At 49.0% G+C, this 24,877-nt stretch overlaps 8 protein-coding genes across 8 annotated transcripts; 1 reads left to right on the top strand and 7 right to left on the bottom strand.

The window, feature by feature from the left end:
- Positions 1–182: 182 nt before the first annotated feature.
- On the bottom strand, positions 183–1,448 carry LTR64_001607 (uncharacterized protein; the record flags this gene model as incomplete). The annotated part of the gene is made up of 1 exon (XM_064895986.1): positions 183–1,448. The coding sequence occupies one exon, from the start codon at positions 1,446–1,448 to the stop codon at positions 183–185; it is 1,266 nt and encodes a 421-aa protein (XP_064758673.1).
- A 1,048-nt stretch (positions 1,449–2,496) lies between these two features.
- LTR64_001606 (uncharacterized protein) lies at positions 2,497–4,538 on the bottom strand (the record flags this gene model as incomplete). The annotated part of the gene is made up of 4 exons (XM_064895985.1): positions 2,497–3,324; positions 3,375–3,741; positions 3,786–4,314; positions 4,361–4,538. The coding sequence occupies 4 exons, from the start codon at positions 4,536–4,538 to the stop codon at positions 2,497–2,499; spliced, it is 1,902 nt and encodes a 633-aa protein (XP_064758672.1).
- A 490-nt stretch (positions 4,539–5,028) lies between these two features.
- LTR64_001605 (uncharacterized protein) lies at positions 5,029–5,759 on the bottom strand (the record flags this gene model as incomplete). Its single annotated transcript, XM_064895984.1, has 2 exons — positions 5,029–5,066; positions 5,156–5,759. 2 exons carry the CDS (start codon positions 5,757–5,759, stop codon positions 5,029–5,031), a joined length of 642 nt encoding a protein of 213 aa, XP_064758671.1.
- Positions 5,760–11,071: 5,312 nt separating this feature from the next.
- On the top strand, positions 11,072–12,832 carry LTR64_001604 (uncharacterized protein; the record flags this gene model as incomplete). Its single annotated transcript, XM_064895983.1, has 3 exons — positions 11,072–11,836; positions 11,890–11,980; positions 12,027–12,832. The coding sequence occupies 3 exons, from the start codon at positions 11,072–11,074 to the stop codon at positions 12,830–12,832; spliced, it is 1,662 nt and encodes a 553-aa protein (XP_064758670.1).
- A 595-nt stretch (positions 12,833–13,427) lies between these two features.
- LTR64_001603 (uncharacterized protein) lies at positions 13,428–14,114 on the bottom strand (the record flags this gene model as incomplete). The annotated part of the gene is made up of 1 exon (XM_064895982.1): positions 13,428–14,114. The coding sequence occupies one exon, from the start codon at positions 14,112–14,114 to the stop codon at positions 13,428–13,430; it is 687 nt and encodes a 228-aa protein (XP_064758669.1).
- A 1,482-nt stretch (positions 14,115–15,596) lies between these two features.
- LTR64_001602 (uncharacterized protein) lies at positions 15,597–16,721 on the bottom strand (the record flags this gene model as incomplete). Its single annotated transcript, XM_064895981.1, has 1 exon — positions 15,597–16,721. One exon carries the CDS (start codon positions 16,719–16,721, stop codon positions 15,597–15,599), a length of 1,125 nt encoding a protein of 374 aa, XP_064758668.1.
- Positions 16,722–20,260: 3,539 nt separating this feature from the next.
- On the bottom strand, positions 20,261–21,799 carry LTR64_001601 (uncharacterized protein; the record flags this gene model as incomplete). The annotated part of the gene is made up of 3 exons (XM_064895980.1): positions 20,261–20,670; positions 20,726–21,400; positions 21,451–21,799. 3 exons carry the CDS (start codon positions 21,797–21,799, stop codon positions 20,261–20,263), a joined length of 1,434 nt encoding a protein of 477 aa, XP_064758667.1.
- A 1,559-nt stretch (positions 21,800–23,358) lies between these two features.
- Positions 23,359–24,597, bottom strand: LTR64_001600 (uncharacterized protein; the record flags this gene model as incomplete). The annotated part of the gene is made up of 3 exons (XM_064895979.1): positions 23,359–23,437; positions 23,495–23,598; positions 23,698–24,597. 3 exons carry the CDS (start codon positions 24,595–24,597, stop codon positions 23,359–23,361), a joined length of 1,083 nt encoding a protein of 360 aa, XP_064758666.1.
- Between the last annotated feature and the right edge of the window lie 280 nt (positions 24,598–24,877).

Raw genomic sequence — 24,877 nt, 5'->3', positions numbered from 1 at the left:
GCCGGCAATTTTGACCATGGCAGTATACAGTAAATAAAATTGACCACAACGAAAAGGAGAGGCGCTTTTGCAATTACATTTCCATTGATACAATAGATATACACAGAACACTGGCGACTTGCCAGGAATCTATTCATCTGCTGCACAACTAAGATCGTTCTGTTTTTACATTTCGTGACATATCAGAATCCCCGTCGTCCCCACATCTTCCCCCTCAATTTATGTTCATCCTCAACACGTCTCAGTGATTCCCTCCATTCTCGTTCCATTCGCTCCACAAGACCCTCACCCTGCTCTTGTGCCTCTCGAGGGGATTGGACAGGACTACTCTCGACCTTGAGTCCGATGAAGCGACCGAAGCGGCGTCTCTTGGTGTTCAAGTCAACTAGATGTCGTCTTGACTGGTTGGGTAGAGAGGTCGTAGGAGCTGGGTTGTTCCCACACCAGACCTTACCCCAGGCGATCGGGCACGGGTAGTCCCACCGCTCATCTCCAGCATCGATGGTCTGGTGGTAATGACGAGCAAGACTGTCGAGCTGGTCGTGGGTTAGGAGGTGGTATTGGAGCAAAGAGCTAGGAAAATCCGGATGTGCTTCGCCAGTACGCACGCTGATCAGAGGGACGAGTTCGGTGGCGTAGTGGTTGACTACCCTGGCATAGTGGATTTGTTCGGGAGTCGGTTTGCGTGCGACCCTGATCCCTACAGGTAATGAATGTGAGAAATTGCGACTGTGGTTGCGACGATGGCGACGTTTGTGGATAGGAGAGCGAAGTCTGACGCCTGTTGTTTGTGGTTCGATACCTGCCTGGTCTTTCGGTAGAATTCGTCTATATTTTCGCGGGGCGTTGGATGTTGCGTAGGAGGCAAGCTCCTCGTTGAGGTCTTCAACATGTTGAGCTTGTACTTCTGCGGATGGCGCTTGTGGTGATGACGATCGTCTCGTACTCACTCTCAGTGGTAGGCTAATGACTTGCAGGATAATTGGGCTGCTGACCTCACCCTGGATATCTTTGAGACCTTCCATGGCATCCTGCCTCCGAAGGGCTGGAACCCGTCTCGACGCCAACGGACTAACAGGTGGCAGATCCGAATATGGCGGAGGCAAAGCGCCGGGAGCTGAGGTTGCTGTCGAGGAGAATAGATTATCAGGGTTTATGGCTGTACCATGTCTGACTGATGGAGTGGAACCCCTGCGGTGAATGGCAGTAAGTGGTGTCAGACCTAGACTCAGAGGTGATGGCGTAGGCAGCTGAAATTGTGCTGACATTCTCCTTAATTCACTAGCATTTCTACCAGAATTCTGGAAACTGGTGACCAACTTTGGTAAGTGCAAACTGGGTGAAATGACTGGTGGTGCAGGAAACCTGAATTGCTGCTGGGTGGCTGTGGGAGTACCTGGCGAGATGTCCATAGGTGAGGTTGGAGAGACTGGATCAACGGGCGACATTGTGGGTTCGGTTAGATCAATTGCTGTTTATATGCTTGTTTGTAGGATATGAGCGTGAGTAGTTAACGCAGGATGAAACGCTGTAAGACCAAACACAAGCGAACAACAAGTCTTGCTGGCAGAGAAACAATCAAGACGCATTCGATAATTTGAAACATATGTGCATTCTGGTGAGGCTCAAGCTTGATCAGAGGTGTGACTCTTTGTTAATTTGAGAACTTTTTCTGGCGTATCTCCTTTTGTCTCAATTTCTTTCAGTGTCGTGGCTTATGGTCGCAGACCGGTTCCAGCCCACAACAAAGAGATGTGAATAGCTTCTTACAATGTCAATAAGCTGCTTCATAGTGTAGTAGGTGTTGTTATTTGCTGAGCAATGCAAATCTGCAAGAGCGAGTGGTGGCAGGTTGGCCATGCCATAAGAAATGTGGTAATCAACACCTTCCGGATTGTGAATACCATATCCGTTAATATCATACAACCGCTTTGTCATGCCGTACAGGCCGCGATCATGATGATCCGACAAAGGTCGTTTCTCAGATCTCTGCAGATATCATGATGCTCGATATTGTGGCGCTCCTGCCTGCCGTCGTGCCTGCCGCCCCACCCATTTACCACTAGTATCGAGCATCTCAAACTGGTTCATTACCAGTCCAGGTCAACGCTCAGAGTCCTGGAGAAGTGCGAGCTGGACGAGCTAAACCTTTTAGTCTCAGCTTCGAGAGCTGATGGTCGATCAAGGCGTGACGAAACAACTTTTCGTGACGGACTTCCCAGAAATGATTCGTGAACATTGTATATTTCTGTACTGTCTTTTATCGTACGTATTATACACATTTTTTGCTGACACCTGTTGGCATAGTGAATATGTGACAAATATGTCACTCTACCCCTCGTCGTTCCAAACAGTGGCCGTAAAACTCGGAGTACGTCGCAGGCCAGCTCATTGTACCGTCATCGACCCCTCGTGCACATCACAAATAGCATTTCAAAGTCGTTGTGCGAAAATCAAACATTGTCCGGCTAGACCATTACGATGCCTCTCAACAGGCTACTCGTTGGCTTTCACAACGTCCTGAGCCACTGCAGCTCCTTCAGCCGATGCAGGAGCTTTGTCCTCTACTGCCGGAGCGGCTGGTGTAGTGGTTTTCACTTCTTCCGCCGGGTTTTCATTTTTCTGAATCTCCTCGATTGCTGCAGCCTTGTCACCTGCATCACCAGGAACATCGGCAGAAATTTTATTCACTGCTTCTTCGGTCGAAACTGTGTTCTCTGCAGGCTCCTCGACCTTATCCTCAATCTTCTCTTCTGCTTTCTCCTCAGCTTCTTTGTGTGTACCATTAGAGGTGGTCTTGGGAGAACTAGCCTTATCGTCTTTAGCTCCCGACTTTTCAGCGTCCGCAGGCTCAGCACCAAGCAGTTGGTTCCAAGCACCCAGTAATTTGACCGAACGTTCTCTGAAATGGTATTCTTCGTCCTTCGGAATCGTGTTCAGTTTGAGAATACCCTTCAAGACCTTGTTGACTCTGGTCTGGCGAATGATGCTGACTTCCAGAGTATCACCATAAGCTTCGAGCTTCTTGATATAGGTAGCCATCTGTGGCATCTCGTCTTCTGCTGGCTCCTGGTCTCGAGAAAGGAAGCCTTTCTGCAATTTGTGTCGCAGGAATAAGACTTCCTTCTCACGATCCTTGCGTGCTTGCACAGGGTCGACAGGCGCGACTTCTTCTTTCTCCATCTCTTGCTCTTCCTCAGAGTCTTGAGCCTTCTTTTTCTTGTCAGACTTCGCCTTGGGTGTTTTCTTGTCCGTCTTCTTGTCGGTCGAGGGTGTCTTGCCGGTGGTCAGCTTAAGTTTCGTTGTCTTGGGGGTCTTCGCAGGCTGTTAGTATTCAGTTAGTCTGGCACAAGCAAATCGACGTGGGTCGTTACCTTTTCTGGACCCTCCTCATCACCCTCAACGTCCTTCTTTCGCTTCTTCGAGGACTTCTTCGGAGCTGTCTCTGTGGCATCTTCCATTTCGACGTCATCGTCGTCAACTTTTACCTCTGACTTGCGTTTCTTTTTCTCAGCCGTGGCGGCTTTTTCAGCCTTCTCGGTTTCTTTTTGTTGTCTTGCATCTTCCTCTTTCTGAAGAAAAGCATCATGCTCCATGAGAAGGTTTTTGAAATGTTGAATATCGTGGTCCTCTGCTGCGACCTTATATGCCTCAATTAGAGTCTTGGACTTGCCCTTTTCGGGCACATCCTTGCACTGGTCAGGCTCAAGCGGTGTCAAATCAGTGTTCGGTATCCAGCCGCTACTATGGTCAGTATTGCCAAATGCAGGTCGGAAGAGACTCACAATTCGTTCGTGTGCAGGAACATGACTGGGAACGACCGATCTGTCACTTTCTTACCACCGTCAGCGTACGGCTCTTTCCAAGTTCCGTCTGCCAGCATAGCAGTCACTGGTCGTGTATTCAAGAGCACATCTGGCAGCATTGCCTCGTCGCAGATGATGGATGGCCATGGAGGATAGCTGCGCAGGCGAGCTAGATAGTATTCGCCGGGCTTCGCATCCAGATTTGTGATTTTCTGCTTAGATTGCTTCTTCTTCAACGACTTGGTCCGGTGCTCCGGTACACCAGCTGAAGACTTGCGCTTCGACTTGGCCGCAGAGGCGCCATTGGCATCGGTTGCAGATCCAGCAGCTGGAGCAGGTTCGGTAGAAGTAACGTCCTTCATTTCTGTGTCGGCGTCTGTAGCTGTAGGCTTCTCTTCTGGCGCTGTTTCCTTGCTGGTTACAGGCTCTTTCTCCACTTTATCGGTATTGGCTCCAGCCGTGTCTGCTGTGTTTGCTGTGTCCGCTGTACCATTGACGACTGATGTTTCTGGCAGAATTAGTCTCGTCTTCCGATAGCTTCCAGAGCGACTCACCCTCAGTGGTCTTGGTTTCGGCTGATTTGGGCGCGTCACCGTGTAGAGCTCCATGCATCTCCGCAGCTGGACCTGATGCAGGCTGTGCCAATGAAGGTGGTGCGCCTTCATCTGGTTGTGGCACCTTGATTGGTACGACAGTCTCTGCTACCTCGGAAGAAACGTTTGGCTCAGACATGACTTTGGCAATGCCGAGCTGGCGAGCACAGAGGTGTCGCGTCTGTATAGTAACTGCATGGATGTCAGTCAAGCGTCGTAACGCGATTGGAGGTCGATATGGGCACGAAGAGCAGCTATGTGGTGTCTCTCGTGGTGAAATATGGGCAGTCGCGACGCGCCAGAGCGCATGGCAGTAACAAGGTCGATTGGTAGTTGAGCGCGAGCATGAGAGGAAGACCTACCTATAGTATATTTGACGCGCCGATGTGTTGGCGGCGGAGATGTGTATAGGTTGGAATGTGATGGGAGAGAAGGATAAGTTTCCTGCTTGGTCGCAGAAATGTGTTGGAGACGAGAAGCTGTGCAAGAACAGCCACGGACTTTCTACCTGCGACACCACGCGCCAAGACTGACGTACGCTTGACTCTACGATCAATTTCGCGCTAGTGTTGGAGTGGAGGAGGAATTATTTGTACAAAATCAGCCTACATTGTATCACATCCTTCTGCCTAAAGTTCCTGAACTGACTGTCTCGTTCCAAAGTTCACTGTAGGAGTTATGCATACCGTCACACATGCTCAATACTGCCCGCAATACCCTACTGCTGGTACAACACCCCAGCTGTTGCAATCTCACCTCCGGCATCAGATGTGTTAAGCTCGGCCGTCTCAAATGCTTCGAATGTCGGCTTGTGTATCCTCAGACACCACAGAAACCAATCTTCGAATGGTAACAGGTTCAGCAGGACGCCATTCACTCGCCATCCGATAGCACAAATCATGGCGCCCGCCACTGCATCAAGTATGAAATGGTTGGCCGTCGACACTATCGCAATCAAGATCGTGAAGGGATAGAGGAATCCGACCAACAAACAAAGTAGTCTTCGTGTTGGCGGCAACTTGACCTGTGGAGCAAGTTGTGGATGAGATTGGTTGAAAAATGGTATCTGCACAGATCTCGCCCGTCGATGTTGTGGTGCTAAAGGAGTGGTCATGATCGTGATTCCCACAAGCAAGGAATACCCGAAATGTAGAGATGGCATAGCTGCCCACTGGTTGCAAAACTTGTTAGCCGTCCAGACAGACACGGCACCGTCAGCACCGTGGACCGTATCCGTGAAGCCGAAACTCCGTGCGATTGTGCCAATGTCGCCAGCAACGGTCTCGTCACTTAGCAATCTTGGTGGCATACACGGCCACAGGGTGAAGACGATAAAAGCCATTAAATTACAGACAGCCATTGTGCGTCTCCTAGCTTCGTAGAGCCAAGGCCCTGATGGCGATCCTTGCAAGCTTCCTTCGAGCCGACCGAACCGACTCTCTATTAGCCTGTTGCTAGTAATGGTATAATAATAGAGCCCAACAAGGAATGCAATCGTTCCGGGTATGTGAATGAAAGAGTAGATCCAGTTGATGTAGCGCATGAACACAGGATAGCCCATGAAGAAATGCTGAACGGGTATTTCCCAAAATATGTGAAGTCTCTTTTCGAGTTCGATGACCTGAAGTGCATGCTTTCGAGCCACATGTACAGTCCCTTCTTGAATCGTAAGTGCAGTGAAAGCACGACCTAGCTGGTAAACCTGTCGAGAAGATCAGTTAGAGTTCGAGCAACGATGTCCCTTACAGCGATGCTCACCCAGTAGATCAGTGCCCAATACCACGCCTCCACAAGAAATGGAAACTTTTGTAACACTCGACTAAGGAATCTATTTTTGAATACTGCTGTGTTTGGGCTTTGCACAATTCTTGTCCGTCCCAGGATATGTAGCTGCCGCTGCCGCCATCTGCTCTCTTGAAGCATTAATGACGGTGATAATGATCTGTTCTTTGGGCACGCCGACTGCGACTTCTCTTCGTCGTGTACCTCTTCTGATTCACCTGGGAAATCCTGACCTACGGGAAACTGCCATCTTGAAGCTCGACCTGAAGATGTGACAGTCGGCGCACGATTTATCCATGCACCACCGAACAACAATGTCACGACAATAACAGGCTCCAAGATTGCACCGGCGCCCATGACTGCGATTTTTCTTATTGTGCGGCCTTTCCGTCTTCCTCGGGAGTTGGTATTCACGTGCCCACAATGCTCAGACACTCACCAGCAAGCTCAATATCGAAAAGGGTAATGTAAGAAAGATCAACAAGAGATATTATAAGAGAGGTCGAATCAGGCGTGAATGCTCAAACTGCTCATTAAGCCAAAAACTTACCTTGTGGAAATCTCTTGCGGCTTGCACGGAATCTCGTGGACATTGTAGACAAAAGAATGACGCAGGACTGTATCGAAAGTACGGGCACACGTCTTTCACAATTGATCCAATCTCGGTCAGAACCATTTCCACCAAGAGGCGAATATGAGTTCTGATTCGGTCCTCGGGTTGAGCGTCACCTGGTCGTGCGACTAACGACAGTCACCCCAGAAAAAGCTCGGTGCAGAGACACCACGGACGCAGGACAGACTTGTCAGCCATTCAGAGTTGATTCGCTCGCGGTGGGCGGATTTAGAGGACGGCAAGGCTGGCACGTAAAGTTTTGTACAAGCACAAGATCATGGCAAACACTAAACGATATAGCGTTAGCTTTTCTTATGTATTAATCCTTGGCAAGGATCCTGTTGATCATCTCTTCTGTGGAAACAGAGGGCGGATCTGCTTGTGGGAATGCGTCGTGCTTACTGTACGAGCACGGCAGAAAAGTTTGAGCATAAGTTGAAATGTTGCGCTTTCGTAGCGGGGAAATTTGACATAATCAAACGATTTTTATTGGTGGAAGACAATAGGGCCCCATCCATATTGTCGAAAAGCAGGTAATAATTATACATGTCTTGTGAGGACAGGTTGATGTGCGATAGCTGACATTGTCGTCTCAAGATTTTGCCTGTGAGCTTCGGGAAAGCTTACTGCGTGCGGTGTTTACGAGTTTAATTTCCGGTAGAAAATTCGAAAATCCTCCTACTTTTAGGTTGTTGCATCATCACCTCCGCTCGTGCCTGCCTTCGTTTTTCGTAAGCACGCGACTCACAGACGTCCAGTACTACTCAGTAGCAAGACCTCCGACTTTTGCTTCCGATCCTGCTTGCAAAGATGTCAAGACACGAGTACGTTGGACAGAGTCCTGCATCCACCGCTTCTCCCTGGCTTTTTTGCTCGTGCAAATACTCACGCGACCAGTAGCTTTCACAGCTTGAACTCCCGGCCTGGTATCAGCGTGGGTCAGTTATCCGAGCTTTCCGGTCGCAAATGATGATCACATTTATTTCAGCTAAGCAAATCTCCGGTGCAAGCATGGTCCGACACCGACGACCAATATATGCTTTGCACAATGTTGGTACGACGCCTGACTTGGGTGCACTACTAGAACAAGATATTTCTAGGGTACCATGTTGCTTCCAGCCACTCGAGTAGCCGAGGACTCACGCGGTCAGACAAAAGCTGACTGGGCTGAGCTGAGCGTAGACTCGATGGCCTCTACTCCTCTATCTGGATAATGGTGAGTTACTGCATTCAACATGTCTTTTCCCCCTAAATGTGTACTTGGAGACCATCCTGATGCTCTATCACATGAAGAGGCATGCATGTCCGGCATATATCTGAGGTACCAATCTATATACGGAAAATGTGGTCATAGTTCAAATCGTTGAGTCTGAAGGCTTACACAAACATTGCATATGAGGACTGGTACCACGCATGAGGGATGTCGATTACTGGTATGTCCGCTGGTGGATGTCGAGTACAAAGAGTAAGAACATAAAAATTATGGAATTAGATGACACAGGGGCAAGGGATCTATACGCCGAAAAGATTTATAGTAATGCTATGCAACTTCCAAAATCTACAAACTAAAGTGCACCGTTCGCATGGTCTCCTGCCTAATGTTTTTTGTCCTCCACCCTGAAAGGTCCACAAATACCACCTACGATAGTCTGCGGAGGCCCAATATCCAGGTCTTTGACGTTGTCCGGAAAGCTCAAGACGACTGCTCCATCCACACCGAAGAATGCGCATGGGACGTGGCCAGTATTCTCAATATGAACATAAGAAATCGACTCAGCAACGTTAGTGGGTGTCCAGGTTCGCGTGCTTGGAATAGTGATGGGCCACTGGTGCTGAGTGGCGTCGATGAGAATGATACTCACGCCTGCTGGACCAGACGAGGCTTGCGGGGTGGGTGCAGCGAGAGTGGTAGCGATGAGACCGAGGGAGAAGATACGGAAGAGGTTCAAGGCGAATATTTTGAAGAATGGGTAACGGTATGTGCTTGAAAACTGTTTTGCTGCCAGGTCTGATATGGTATACGTATCAACGGCACTGTTGTACTGGTACGCAGCGATTGTATAATAACAGAAAGGGAAAAGATGAGATACTTGCTTTGATGTGTCTGGATGTCCAAGATGAGGAGAACTCTAACATCGTTTTGTATTCAGATCGTAGGCCATGTGTCATCTGAAAAGCGCTCGCCCAAGAACAGATACTGTACTGATGCAATAGCCCCCTTCGACCGTAATAGGGTAGTGAATGCAAGACATCTCAAGAATAGCAGGTGATTTGGGCATGGAGTTCAAGGTCTCAAGAGATCTGTAGAAGCATTAAGTGAACTGACTGCTAAAATGCGCTGTCGTGTTGCTTATGCCAGCAACTTATAGCATCCTGCATGAAGAGGAGCTTGGCATTTAGCTTTCGTGCCTGGTGGCTTTTTGAACCAAGAATGGGACCAAGGTTGAGGAACGGATATGCAACGTACAGCCTTGAGCATCCGACGTGTTTCATGCTAGAGACCTTCGAGAGAACAGCAACATATTTGGCATACGATGCTTTCTACGTGATACCTAAGACTGTGGTTTGCTTGTCGATTTGCAAATCTGCATGGGGTTGTAGGAACATCGGCACACCACACTGCCAGATTCCTACCACACCGAAGACGCTTTGCTAAGATCACCAGCTCGTCTGGTTTCTTATAGCCCGAGAGTTTTGAAGACTAAGGCTCCGTGTTGAATCCGGCACAGCAAAGTTGTGATTGGAGCTCGCACAGGCATGGCATCCTCAATCTGGAATCGCAAGCTCGATCTCCTCTATCTTGTCTTCTTCATCACCCACATTCCAGTAATGCTTGGTGCGTATATAGCAGAGAAACGTTAGACAATCACTGCAAGTAATACTGATCGATTTGCTAGCTGTTGACCTCTCTAGCTTATATCCTGACTCTATTCGACCCGCGTTCACCATAAAAATTAGGGAATACTATATCAGCACATACAAAGACCGGTTCTTCGTTGCACCACCACTTTGGTTCAGGGGGTTTATCTTCCTTGAGTTAATTTATCATTTGCCGTTCAGCATATGGGCAATTCCAGCTCTTGTTCGTGGTAAGTTCCTCGTCTTGCTTGATGTTTGGCTATCGAGCTGATTTCTTCAGATGATCCGATTTTGCCATTGCAACTGCTTGTCTTCGCGATGCTCACTGCAGTCACCACATTGACCTGTATTCTGGAAATGTTGAGCTGGGAGGGGTACACATCGGAGGAGCAATCCCGATTGTGTGCATTGTACCTTCCTTACCTGGGTTTGGGTATGTATGACTCCGATGCACGAAACATGAAAGTGATGACTGATCTTTGCGACAGCAATGCTAATGGGCAGCGATATGTTCGTGCGCTTGAGGAGAACTTTGACTTCGAAGAGTAAGATCCAGTAATAATGACCTAGTCCTTGGTTAGCTGCATGGCTATTCGTACACACCAGGCCAAAGTATTTTGCGCCTTGCAGGTGACTTTCGGAAAGCATAGCGTCGAATGCACAACACAGGTAGCAAACCTGTACAGAACTTTCGCCCTTCGTGCCCAACACGGCCCTAGAGCGCAGATCACGACAAAGCTCCACGTGGAGTGTTTCTTGCGATATCTGCGCCCCAGAGTATGTGCCTGAATACATTGTGCGCATTGTACCAGTTTACCTTCATGACCTTGATGGCCGCGGTCCAATCTCAGATAGTTCTACGACTCAGCTTCCTCATCGCCAGCTGAAGTCCTCTCGATCGACGTGTCCATGCTTGAGCTTCCTGCAAGCTTGGCACTGGGTCTTAGTTGCTGTAGCAAAACAGAATCTTCGTGTTCCGGACTGCCCTTTCGAGTTGTTCGAGGAACGCGCCCTGCTTCCATAGTTGGGTGTCACGACTCGTGCTTAATTGGTCGACGTCGAGTAACAGGGGGCTAGTATCCAAGTTGGCCGAAATTGGGCTGCTACAATGGCCCACGCCCACCTCTGGCGTCGCATGACGTCGGTGCCTCTTTGCATGTGCAGGCGGTCGCATGGTAATGGTTAACTCTAACCACTGCACGTACTTCTTACCATCCCGTCAGTCGCAGCCACACAATTCGTCAGGTGGGACAGTATTTACTCGCACTTCTTACATACTTGCTGACTGCTCGTGCTTGGACAACATCTTTGTTTTTCGCTTGAGCTCTCAGCAACGAGGTATACCCTTTACCTCTTCCTCCCAGCAGCAGTAGTATCCTAGTCAGCATCAGCCTCAAGGCACAACTTCAACCTCCACAATGGCAAGGTACAGGAGAAACGACATGGACCTCGCCTACGGCGACCTGCCACCCCCATCTAGATGGGACTCAGATCGCTTTTCTCGCGAGACACAGGGCCGCCGAGCACCTCCAGTCATTGAACAACGGCCTCCTTATGAATCTGCTAGACGTCGAGAACCTATTACCTATGATGATCGTCGGTTCTACGAAGAAGACTACTATTCCGGTCCACGTGGATCGCGTGACCGCAGATTCTACGAGGAAGATGAGTACTACGACCCCCGCGCTGGAGCGGGCGCAATGGTGCCATTCAGACCGGAACCTCCCGCACGACCTGCGGCTCCTCCCAGACCAAGAATGATGCGACGTCAGTCTAGCGTTGACAGGATAGACTTCGAAAGACGAAGGTACTACGATGATTACCGACCACCCCCACCAGCTCCGCGTGAGAGAGAGCCTCGGTCATCCCACTACGATATTCGTATATACGACGATGTGAAGGTACAAGACCCTGATCGTTACGGCGACGACGGTTTCCGAGAGTATCGTGAACGAGAGTGGACAAGAAGTCGAACTCGGAATGATAGCCCAAGCCCTGATCGTCGGGCTCCCGCACGTTCTGAGATCATTGAGGCTGCACCACCCTCGGCGTATTCAGAAAAAGTCGTGAAAGAAGAGACTGTTGTAGAGAAGCCTTATCCTAGGAAGGGCAAGACAAGAATGCCAAAACGCTTGGTTCACACGAAAGTGTTATTCGACCTTGGCTACCCATTCTACGAAGAGGTAAGGAGAATATTGTCTTCCGCGGTAGAATCGTTCTCACTAATCTTCACTAGGACGAGAAAACGATCCTGATCGAGAAAGCTCTCGGGCCGGACAATATTGACGAAGTTTTTGCGAGGAGCAAGGAATATCGAGAACGTGAAAGTAGGTAGTGTATCTGCTGCAACGAATGGAACTAACCAAACCACAGCCAGAGTCACTGAAACTCGATTGATAGAAGCACCAGCACCAACAGAAGCTCCGCCAGTTCGCGAATGGGAAATACCCATTGCACGATCACCTTCTCCAGGCTCTTCGATCTCTCAGGCTCCAAGTAGAAGATCCCGCCGAGCCAAATCACAGGGACGAGGTTCAGTACACGATTCCTTCCATGAAGACATACACGAACACAAATCGAGACACGGCGGCTCAATTGACGAGAGCTTCACTGAGAACATCCATCGAAGTGAGCACAGATCTATATCTCCTGCTCGCACGCGCGCTTCACGAAGGTCCAGAGCTCGATCTCGTCGCGATAGCAGCTCTGAAGACGCCACAACCATAGTCGAAAAGAGAGTGACCAAAGAATACTCCGAGATCTCGCCTGCCCGAACAGCCCGCGCCCGATCTCGTCGCGGCACTGTCATCGACGACGGCTCCACCATCATAGATCGAGAAATCATCCACAAAGACGTCATCGAAGAATCAGGCCGTGTCGACACCAACTTCCCATTAGCCATAGCCCTACGCTCCAAAGACGACCGAACAGACGCAGACATCCGCCGAGAAATTAGCCGCCTCGAACGCGAACGCAGAGACCTGCGACGCGAAAGAGAAGTAGATCTTGTCAGGTATGATCGCCGCGCCCGGAGAAACAGCTCACCTCTTGGTGTGCCGGTGCTTCGCGAGCCTTCTCCAGTCGGTCAGATCGCCGTTGTTAACCAGAGTGGTCGCAGGGACGAAGATGTCGTGGCTGTGCGTAAAGACAAAAGAGGTAGGATGAGCTTAATTGTGTGAGGAGGATCTCTTTGGGCTGACTACCGCTTGTGCAGTTCGCTCAAAATCTCGGCCTCCGTCGTCGGGTTTGCTTAAGTCTATGATGTATACGGTCACTTAGATTTGTGGTTGGATTTTGGGATGAGGTCCGTACACACCATATCCTGGGTATTCGAAGAATTATATCTGAGCAATAATGCAGGAATTCTTATTTGTGTCGATATTGGACATTCTCTTGAGCAAGATGGCACAGGCTAACTTTCGGATTCGAACCTCCGTTCGTGCCGCAGCAATTGGGATAGAACCATCTTATTACGAAGAAGTGAAAGATTTGAAATAAGCATGAGAACCGCAGAAATGGATCAGGCAGGATAGATATGATGATTGACGATTGATGAGGTATGATCATTTTACTATGCCTTTCAATACTGTTCATTGTGTCAGAGATGAGCTATCAAAGTCGTTGAAGAAAATGTAACACAAAATCAGAATATATCGCTTTCTTATGCACATTTACAAGATGTTTGTTATCGTACAAAAGCTGCGTTGTTCGATGGTCAAAGTCAGGTTTCTAAGAATACCCAATAAAACCCGACGTGTCAATCAAAATAGTCGCTCATTTGTCAAGCACAAAATCTGCATCGTTGTCTTCATCGCCAAGATCGATGTAGTTCGTCCATTGGTTCTGGCCCTGAGTCGCGCTAGCTGGCTGTTCTTGGACCTGTTCTGCGGCCTGGAATATCTTGCCGTGCTTGGTTGACTGCTTTTGCGTAGACTGTTCGTGTTGTCCCTTATCTCTAGTAAGATCGTTTGAAACTTGAGCGAGAGTGTTCCGAAATACTGCCGGTCTCTGAGACATCGGAAGAGAAGGTACCAGCCATGGTATCGGTGTCATCCTCATATCGTTGACCCACCTCCAGTGGTTGAACTTGGTTGCGATCTCGTCTGTTTCGGAAAGGGGTACGTTCTCGAAGTCTGCTAGGGTCATATGTGGGCAAAGAGAACGAGGCTCAGTTTGTGCTGCAGAGCGAATATGTGCAGGTGGGTATGTGGTTGGAAATTGTGATCGGATGGAGTTCGGCTGATGGGCTGATGGTGCGCTGTCCATGTAGGCGAATCCTGCTGGAGTGTGCTGGAGGTGTGGCATGGCCGTCGTACGTCCTGTTGGCACGTTTGCTGAACGCATTGAGGCACGCGATACATTTGTCGAGCGCTGCTTCTGTATCTGCTGCTGCATTGCTTGTGCTTGTTGCTCATGGGAAAAGTCACGTCCACCAGCAGGAAGTCGTTTATTGGAACTCATATTGCTCGTTTTGGAGACTTGCAATGGTAATTGACACAAATATTCGCGTCACCAGGAGGATTGAACGCAACAGGTGCACAATGCGCTCGGTGATGGTACTGCTAGCGCCTGTCTGATGGTTCAGACCGAGTATAGGCGCCTCAAACTAGCACAAAGAGTACTTTGCTGGTTAGACGGTATTCATAGAATAGTTTTCTATGTTAAGGCGAGCAAACTGTATAACAATGGTTAGACTCGCCGGATCTGGCAATGAGGAAGGAGAAGGAGAAAATGATGACAAAGAATCATAGAAGGTCGTCTTTGACAGCGTAGAGGCGTATGAGGAATATGACTGTGAGTAAGCAATCTGATACGTGTGCATTGCGAGGTCTTCGTTAGGGCTCGATCGGTCGTTCCATATCTGTTTGAACAGCTGGTCGGGCGCGTGTCATGGTCGTCGTCGAACGTGCCATCGTGACGGCCAAAGGACATATGTGTTGGAACAGTTCTCAAGAACATCTAAAGTATCAAGTCGTGGCTCGATGCAGTTGTCAATCAACTTCTTGCCTTGAGGTCAGTATGGTGCAGTTAATTTCATAAAACTTCGAGCACACTCGCTTATGGCTCCTGTCAATCTAGTAAGACGAGTGTATTAGCAATATCACATGCTCGTAGACCAGATCAATGTGGTTTATGGCGGCTAACAAGGAAGTGGTGGGATGATTGATGGTCGACAACGAGTAAGACATGTAGTTTATCTCACTTGTGATGATTTAGTGCAAGGATATGCCAAGCGGTGCGAAATCTGCATCGAGCTCGTCGCCTCATTTAGTCATTACGATCGTCGTGAGCATTGAACGTTCTTCGCCAGGTATACGTGAGAGCATCACGGGGTTACGGCTGTTGACCAATACACTGTTGTCTGGAAACTAGTGCATATGGTTGGGCAGGATGGCACCTCTATCAGATATTCTTTTTGACCGATTCAGCGTCCAGTAAACGAAACGTCGATGGATGAGGAAGCGATGGTAATCGTTATTAATCACTCATGAGCGTGGGTGATTATTGGTACACCTGCTCATATTAACAGTCCTATACGATGATAGCGACCCTTATGTCAACGATTATCAGCTGATAAGCCGGCCGGGAGACAGGTCATACTGCAGCCTTGTCTCGTACAATTACGACCGCATCATGCTATTTGCACCCAAATCTGCATAGCATTCTCCAAAATTCTGTGGTGGGAAGCAGGCGCATCTAGGCGAAGCTAACCTGACCTTGTCGTTCCTGCCATCGCAAACTTCGAATCGGAAACAGATGAGGTGAGTCTGCGTCTTGTGATGACGACCACCCGGAATGATTGAGTACCTTGCGATGGAGCAGCGTTGCGAAGATCTATGCGAACTTTCGAAGTTCACAACATATCCCATGCGGAAAGTCTCAAAGACAAGAAGCAAGACTTTTGTCCTCCTGACTCGATCACTGTACGCCTTCACCAATGTATCAGACACAAAGAAATCTTCGTTTCGGCTTTTTCATCGGACTCGAGCCTGCAGTATTCAGGTTTCGAGTATTAGACTTTTGTTGACTAGTGAGACTCCTTCTCGTATCTTTGCTCGAGTCAACTCGTGATCGTGACTTTTGCCTACTTTCAGGCCGTCTAGCCCCTTGTTTTGTTCTATCGCGTTGAGGTATCTGTGAGTGTCCGGAACCTGTCACGACTCCATTCGGAAGTGAAGCTCGAGCACCCAACGCGCGATCAAGTCTTGGTGTACTCGACTTGCGTGCCTTTTGCTTGACGTTCTGATTGCTCGAGACTCTTGGCCTTTCCGTAGCTTTCGGAACAGTGATCTTACCGGTACTAGCTTTAGTCTTTGAAGTTGTCGGAGTTGCCGCTCTGTTCCTGTTTTTCGGATTGCCCTTCTCGTCGGCTACCTTGATAGCCTCCTTGAGCCTAGTTGAGGCTCGATTTCCTTCACCGTAATTGATATACATGTCAACCTGAAGTATTCCGAGAAGACTATATGACCAGTCTTCTGTGCGCTTAGTCTCTCGTCCCTTCGCCCATGCTAGGCGCTCATTCCTCGTAAACTTGGAGAGCGATTCTCCGGACAAGGCACTTGCTGGAATAGCAGTAATCCTCTGAATCTGGCTTGCGAGTGATTTCTTGTCACCTAGGTACTTTCCTCTGGGCGTGAAGAACTGAACATCGTTGGGTGCCAGGAGTTCTTGCAGAGTCCATCCTCTAGTGAACCATTTACAGCCTTTAAACCGGTCAGGATTGTCAATGTCCGCGAGATAGACGAGGCAGACCTTGGCGTTCTTGTAGTACCTATACATAGAAGTAATAGTTTCGTTCAGTTCCGCAGATGAGGTCTTGTCGAAGCAGCAGGTATCGACCCAGAAATACTTCAGACCCGCCTCCTTAGTTCTGTCGGCACACCACTCAAGCTTTTGAGCACCAAGTTTTCCCTTCCAATGACCGGCAGTAACATCCTGGAAATTGACTTCGTCATCTTCTTCTAGACTCCAGGTATGCGACAGTATAGCATACGGGTCGGATGGTGTCCGATAGAGCTTCCGGGTTAAAACGATTTGACCCCTGGAATTTTTGTAGAGCAGTCGCATGGTGAATGATCCAGTCTGAGTCCAACGCGTTCACACCAGTACTGACCACCTCTCGGCAATCTTCAGAAGCAGAAGTTAATGATTTTCAATGAGGCGATCGACTCTACCATGACAAGATAGGAGGACTTCGGCCAAGAGAAGGCTCTCATTTTGCGTAGAGCAACAACTTGCGGGGTTCGGAATTTTGCTTTGTCGAGACTCTAACTATTATCGATTGAGAGTACAGCCTATCAGTATGATGACCTTGAGAGAAAAGGCAGTCACCCAATTGCAAGCCTGGTTCGTGGCGCTTGCCTTTTTGCCTTACCATTTTCCAGTGTGCATTGCAGCCAATCAGAGCAGATTTTGGGCATGTCCATTTCTGTTAATTGTGCGTGAAGTTGAATGGTGGATGATGTAGACGGAGACACATTTTTCTGCACCACCTTGAAATTGAACACCTTGGATGCAAGACTGTATGCAATGATCAATGTCTGGTATCTACTGTGTAGGCTGTTTAATTCGTTGAGTACTTCACTATCACAGTGATTTGGACATTCTGTACGACAAACCACGTCCAGTGTCGCACTTCGACTTCGACAGCGCGACGGTATTGAGATCTGAAGAAGAGGTGCTCGAGCTTTTCCTCACCACACGGGTTACTTAACGAACCTGTGACATCTCTTAGTCAGTGACCTTGCAAAGGCGACTTAGAAATGCTGGCGGGGCTGCGAGCTCACTGTCTCACTTCACTGCCGTCATGAATTTCGAGACCTGCAACATTGTAAGTGTAATCTGCAAGTCCCCAGTTTCTATGTGGTCAATCGTTCCACCAAATACACAGTCCGACATACTCAGCAAGGTTTTGGAGACGAGGCCCCAGTAACGGCTAGATGGAGACTGAAACGTAACCTTCGTGTCGTGGGTGGCTTTTCCGGTGCCGTTCACACTCGTGAAATCAACTGGTCTCCAAAATTGCATCCTAGATACTTATGATCAACCACAGCACGACCTATTCATGGTGGGAGCACCACTTTCCGTCACGATAGCCATATAAGCGTGTTGCGTGGGCGATGAACGAGAGGGACAATCGCTTAGACGCACTGACATGCATAATATGTATTTTCTTGGTGTTAACAAGCCCAACCACAACACAAAGCCTCGTTGTTGGTGATGGCTTCGCATTTCACAAGCTTGTGTCTGAGTACCGCTGTCGACCAGAATCAGGATAGAACAAAATGTTCTCCAGTCACAGGTGCAACAATGTTCATCACCACAACAGGTGGTCGTCGGCAGCGGGGCAGAAAGAGATGGAAGATGGGCGTGACCTAAAGCCATCTGCCGCATCTGCTTGACCCGTAGCTAAACTCGCCCGGATGCAAGCCTTGGAAGCCAAAATTCATGGATGGGGTAAATTTAGACGGCTATATAAACGGAGTGTGTATCGGCTAAATGATGAAGGCCTCATTGAGAAGCGAGTAGGCGACAATTACTGGCTCCCGTACCCAGTATATAACGAGCATGGCGAAATTGTCGATCATCCAGAAGGTAAGCTCGCAACTTGTTAGAATCTACAGTGCCACGATCTATTATGCAACTATGCACAAGCCACGACAAATGCTACGGCAATTACTAGGATATTGTTATGGGCAAGACCTAACGACGACCTGGTTATGGATATGCGGCCAGTCCTACGGAAGAGGCAGCCAGGCAGGTAGCGCGTCACATAACCTAGCACGCGCTTAGTACTGTAAGCCTTAGATAAGCGCGAGGTAATAAGGATGTAAGTTAAGCGCAGGGTAGGTAAGCCGAGCTTAAAAGCGGCAAGCTAAAGACAAGGCAGAGACTGAGCGCGGTGCAAGAAAAATGTGTCTTCTGTTGCCAAGACTTCGTTGTGGACTTAGTAAGGCAGCCACTTCTTGAAGTCTCTTTCTCAACGCACTCTCTGAGCTCGATGCACCGCAGGCACGAGTAGGACCAGGCACTGGTAATAATTGAGATGCTGCATTCATACTCTGTCGCGCTTCTTGAACTGAACGACCCCATTCGTGATGATATGTGTCCTTTGCTCGAGACGTCCGGCTGATGTGCAATGTATGGATCTTATCTTCTCCCCCATGAGGCTCAGTTGAGTGGCCGAGCGACCAAGATGGCCATATTGATACAGAAAGAACCGCTCTCTGAACTATTCGAAAATACGCTTCAACCTTAACGGTGTTAGAATTGAGCATATTATCGTTCTCGAAATGCACTCAACCTGCATTCGGCAAAAATCCTGATATGGACCCCGAGGACCTGTACGCAAGCCAGCCATATAAGATCACATCTGCTCCAGCTTGACCCTCTCTACCACAATACGGGCACATACAAGGACAATACCGCACGAATAATACCAGAGCAATTCAAGTCGGCGAAATGGCTGCTTCCATGAATCCTCGCATTGGATCTTGGGCCCTTACCAATCATGAGACTTCCCAATCCTCGTCACCATTTGCCCCATCCCACAGCAGCCGACCTCCTTCTTACAAGGCTGTTGAGCTCGAGAGACCACCATCATACACCACAAGATACCTACAGAGCGGTCTCGAACCCCCTGGAGCAGCCCATATAGCACCAAAATTGTCCACGACAACTCTAAGACAGGAAGTGCCGGATATGGAAGCACAAACGACGCATAGTGACTGCGCTACAACCACCTACCAACCTGTGACGAGCCAGTCTCAGCCAGCAACTCCACGAAGCAACAACCTCAACGAAGATCACATCGCCCGCCTCCAACGCTACGCCGGCTACATAATCATGCCCTGGGCGCTCACCGCCTTCGCTCATCTAATAGCCTGTTTCGCGATATCCAACATCGACAAGCCACACCAGACCAAGGACCAACAGAGATGGGATTCTACAAGCCCTTTGTTCTGGCCAATAGCGCTTGCGGGACTTCTTGTGGCCGTGATGTTCGCCATCGCCGCACGTCATCGACGACCATTCCGCAGCTGGTTTAGTCCTCTGGTGTGGTCCGTGTTTGTGTTTCCGCTGTTGACCATTTTGCCGTTGATACTGCATGTGGTGGACGCTCGTGCTGATACTGCGACGGAAAATCCTGGTAGTGTTTCGAGTGCAACGTCGGTCAGGGACTTTGCTACGGAGAAGGAGTCGGGTGACGGTAGTTGCTGCGTCATGTGAGGATCAGCTCGGTAAGATGTAGCACAACACACTGAACCTGAAGGTTGAACATCGTACCTGCGATCTAAAATAGCTATCAACGTTATTACACAGCTGGTAGGTGACAAGCTATGTGCGTTGAACGACCCCCTCGAGAGAGTGATTGGTTGCAAGTCAAGAGGAGCAGGTTGGGTCAGATTACTTATGTAGTTTCGAGAATTGAACGACTTAGTTTATACAAAGTTCTATACATGCTCGCTCGCTAAAGATGGGAATTCGTAAGTTGAACCGGCGAGAACTCTTCTGCCAGCGCCATCGCTTGATTGTAGTGTTATGTACCAGACGATCATCTCAGATGACCAACACAATATCTATCTCTTTTCAATCTTCCAACAGATTTACACAGCCTGAATATCAGCATTGTTCGACTTTGCTCTTTCCAACTCAATATCTTTCGAGCTCGTAGTTGCCTTTGCTCTCAGAGCTTCCCTGATCTCCTCCATGCTTTGAGCCTCCCACTCTGCTGCCGTGCCCCAGCTCAGCGGGAAAAGGGGTCGATTTTCAGATGCTTTGACAAAGCTCTTGTATTCATCGGCTGGAATGCTGGTCAGGACGTCAAGGTCGGCGGCAATTTCTGTGCAGAAGAGTTCTAACGGAAGATCGTTGACGTCGTTGCCGAAGGGGTTCTCGATTTCGCGGCCGATCATAGCCAAACCGAGGATAATATATGCTGCAATGGCTGTAGCTGGGATGGTGATCCAGTCGAGTTGTTTGACGAGTTGGAAGGGAAGCACCACAATATATGCCCCTGTGTCGTGGTTAGCTGGCTCGAAAAAGGGAGAAGATAGGATTGCTCTGCTTACAGGTAATCTGTGAGATGGAAATGCTGTAGGCGAGAGGCAGTGGTGTGTTCAGAACACGTTCAGTACCAGTAAGCACATCGCCTAAGCTGCGAATATCGCTGTAAGCATTTGACTGGCAGACACCGCTCTTCAGTGTTTCGTCGTCGGTTGTTACTTTCTCGATATAGGCGTACAGATGTGCCAAAATTTCGTGTGGAAGATTTCCCAAGTTTTGATGTGATCTTTTCAACAACTTTCGAGGGTTGGATTGAGCAAAGGTAACACCAAGATGTTCGCCAAGTCTCTTCAGAGGAGATGGCTTACGATGTCGAAGTCCGGACTGATCAGCATGTTGTGCCATAGTACCAGGAAGGTGAACCACCAAGTTGCTTAGATCTGGATAATCTACTGCGGGTTCGAATCGTAGACGATGCTTGAGAGCCACAGCGAAAGCGTTGATCAGCTGAATCGCAGATACCTTTCCGAGCAAATCTTGTTTGGCATACTCTGGATGTTCGGCATCCTTTCGTTCATCGACATTGATCCATATCGTGCGGGCTAGATTGCGAGAGGCAAGTGTCAACTGAGACCAATATTTTCGTCCATCATTGTACCTTTCATATGCTGTAGAACATCTGAAGGAAAGGCCAAAAGCAACGACGAAACCCAAAACAGTAAGAAGTACAGTATCGACCTCTGTAGAGAATGGTCAGCAGACAGAATACCCGACAGATCGACCAACCCACCTAATGCGTGCACAAGCTTGGAGATACAGGTTATGGCAGTCGCCCAAGCACATACAAACGCTAGTGGCAGTATCATCTTCGGCATAATACTGCCATGCATTCGCATGAAAAACGGGAGTTTGGAGTGTTTCTGAATATCTCGTGGTCCAGCAAAGTAGTCATCGACTCCCAGACTTTGGGTCGTCATGTATCTGCTTGGTGGTTGAAATTCGATATTGCGAGCTGGTTTTGTGGTAGAGCCACTGGAAGATGCGACCTCATGATTAGTTGTTGTTGCATCCTTCGACTTCTCAGAAGCTTGAAATTTGACCGTAGCTGGCGTGTGGGTTGTGTCAGTAACGTCAGCCATTTTGGTTGAGTTGCTGATCGTCTAAAGAATGTATTCGTTGAGATAGGTGAACTGTTCAGTGATGAAAAGAATGAGTGGAAGGGCACAGCCTCTTCAAAGTACAAAAAAGATGGTGAAGGAACAAAGATAAAAATAACTGACAACACAAAAACTCAACGCGCTGACACTTGTAAAAGTCTGTGAGGTCTCAGCGGAACTCTAAGGTAAGGGGTTAGTGGATCAGGAGGCGTCTAGAATGCGGAAGTGCCAAGCCTAGCTGGAGGGATAGCAGGAGCCGGTCTGAATCTGAGGCTCCTCGTTTCAGCCTCACGACGGGGATTTCTTTCAGCTCGCCGCGTGGCCAATCGCGACGCCTCTTTGCCTCAACAAAGATGATCTTCCACAACGCATTGTTGCAGGTGAGCTATCTTGACGCACAGCCCGAAGTGCTCTGCTCTCCTACAGCATCAGAGAGGATCGACGGATACAACGTTCGTCGGACAATTGACGTTTTCGAGATCAATTCCCAAAGGTATCGTTGCATTAAAACGCGACCACGTTGAAAACCGTGAAAACGCGGTGATTGGCAGAGGCCACTAAACGAAACGAACGTTTCGGCAAGAGCTGGGCGCGTCGTGGCAGGAGGCAGGAGGAGTCCACCTTTAACCATTAATAGCTAAGTTGTAAACTCACGCCCGAGTCATTGATTTTGAAAACCAATGGTTCTTGGTCTCTACACGTCTCTGAAACTATTGTATTTACTACTTGCCGGACGAGTATTTGGAGGAATCGGGTGTAAAGTCCCTGTTGTTTTCTAAATATTGTAAACGTTAATCTGGTGTCCTCATGCACCTAGCATGTCCGGTGTCAGAGACGTTGCAACACATGCAAATCGAGGAGTTGTCTCTAATGAATAAAAATCCTGGCAAGGACACGCGAGCACAACTGCGATGCTGCTGCGATCGTGTACGATCAGGCACAAGGTGTCGAGCACGTTTCGCTTAATAGATCTTTTCTTTCGTCCGAAGGCCATCTTTCACTGCGACCATTCGTATCTGCTAACTGACAACCCGAAGAAGGATATTAGCAGGCCACTTCGAACATCATACCGAAGGTGAGAGCCGGCATGTAAGAGCTGATGAAGATCATAGGCTCGTTTGCGAAAATACGACCAGGCGCAACTTGCAGTGTTACACACCAAATCCCGTGCAAGTAGCCTCAGCGGATTCCTCCGTCCTCACGCATTTGTGCAATCGAGATGATACAAGCAACCTTGGATCGAAAGAGGCCTGGCCCAGATCAATACGCTGAGCATGTTGAACACGAAGACGAACACCGAGACGACTGCAGGTTGCTTTGATGATCGCTGGATGTTCCTGATCGATATGGGTCATTGTTGAGAAAAGCGGGACGGTAGTCACGGTGGAAGTACGGGCGTGTGGCCTGCGTCGCAGTCGTTGTCCATGTTTGACACCTGCCGTCGCATGAGCAGACTCAAAGCATCTCTCCGGACGAAACCCCCGCCACCTTACCATTGGCGCAGGTGGTCGGTCCTGGTGCTTCCATATTCAGCCCGAGAATCAACTGTTCATTGCAGAATACCACTCCCATATCGACCTATGAGAACCCTCGTCGATGACATTGCCGTTCGCTCTGACTCTATAAATTGACGTCAGCATTCCTGACTCTGAATACCAAGGGCAATAGTAGCCTTACAGTTCTGCATGCCGCTTCACAAAACTTGTCCCATCTGCATGACAGTCTCCTCGTCTACGGCTCATGATTTGTGCTCCGTTCTCGTTGAGTTTGATCTCGACAACCTAGAAATGACAGCGTCAGGGCATCGTGTTTGAGTAAAAATCGTCGAGACAGCAGTACAAGACAGAATCGAGGCAAGACATGTCGTGGGAAGTACTTACTATAACTCCATCTTGGTTCTGGTTCACCTCCCTTGCTGTGTCTGACGTCTTTCTACCGCAAGCATACTTCTGCGTCACGACCACTTCCAGCCTCCTACTACTCAAACTCTCTACCAATGCCATCTGAAACGGATCCAGATTCGCCAACAAAAGAGCATCTTCCCTACCCATCAGCAAATCCTCCACCCTCACGGCCGGCTCCTCATCCCCACCAACACACGACGCCGGCACCCTCAACCTCTTCACAATCGGAAAATTGATCTCCAACCTTCTCAAACTAGTCAACGAATCAAAATACCGACTCCATCGCTCCGGATGTACTGAAGAATCACTAAAATGCAAGCACTGGATGTTCTTTCGTAACCACTCGAACCTCTCCCGTCGATTCAGGTCCACCAGGATAAAGACGCTGTGGAGGACGAGACGGCCCGTGAAGAGCGCTTTACGCATGGGACCAGCATGGTCGTTGAAGTGCCGGCAGGTGAGGAGGAGTGCGTTGGATGGTATGCCGAAGATGAGGAAGCGGGAGCAGAGCATGTTGATGCGTTTATTTTCGAGGGTGATGTCGTAGGGGCCGCCGAGGTAGTGGTAGAAGATTAGACGTTGGAGTTCGAGGGGGAGGTCCACGATTGGGAAGTGGGAGGGGGGCTTGGTAGAATTGTTGTTTTGGTGTGATTCTGATACCGTATGAACGTGTGGTATTCCCGTTCTTCGAGCTGCAGCTTCGCCATCTATAGATAGTTGGCTTACCGGCATCCTGGTTAGCGTGTGTTGAGCATTGCCATCAATGCGATCGTGCGCCTCCTTGATGCCATCGTTCATGCTACCGCTAATCTCTGGATGGCGGATATCTGCATTAGCACTGATATCGTTATGCCATAGCTCATCAGTGCTCGACATGCCTGGTGTCGACACACGTCTAATGACTGGCCTTACAACCGATATGGTCTATCACGCAACTATAGTGCTTTGCCGAAACACTTTACACGATCAAATTCAGCTCAATCGTTGAGACACTACACTCTATGTTCGCCCAGGATAAGCAATACAAGTCCAGACGGATGGTAGTCAGATCACGCGAGCTGCTGCACCACTGGCGTGGCTAGTGGATTCGCATGTCCTCGTCATTGCCAATCAACCCGATAATCAGAGAATCATCGATACAGGCATATTGTCGAAG

Source organism: Lithohypha guttulata (assembly GCF_036872675.1).
Source record: "Lithohypha guttulata strain CCFEE 5908 chromosome Unknown scaffold_1, whole genome shotgun sequence".
Taxonomy (NCBI): Eukaryota; Fungi; Ascomycota; class Eurotiomycetes; order Chaetothyriales; family Trichomeriaceae; genus Lithohypha; species Lithohypha guttulata.
The sequence above is the reverse complement of the archived record's forward strand: the minus strand, read 5'-3'. Positions and strand labels throughout refer to the sequence as shown.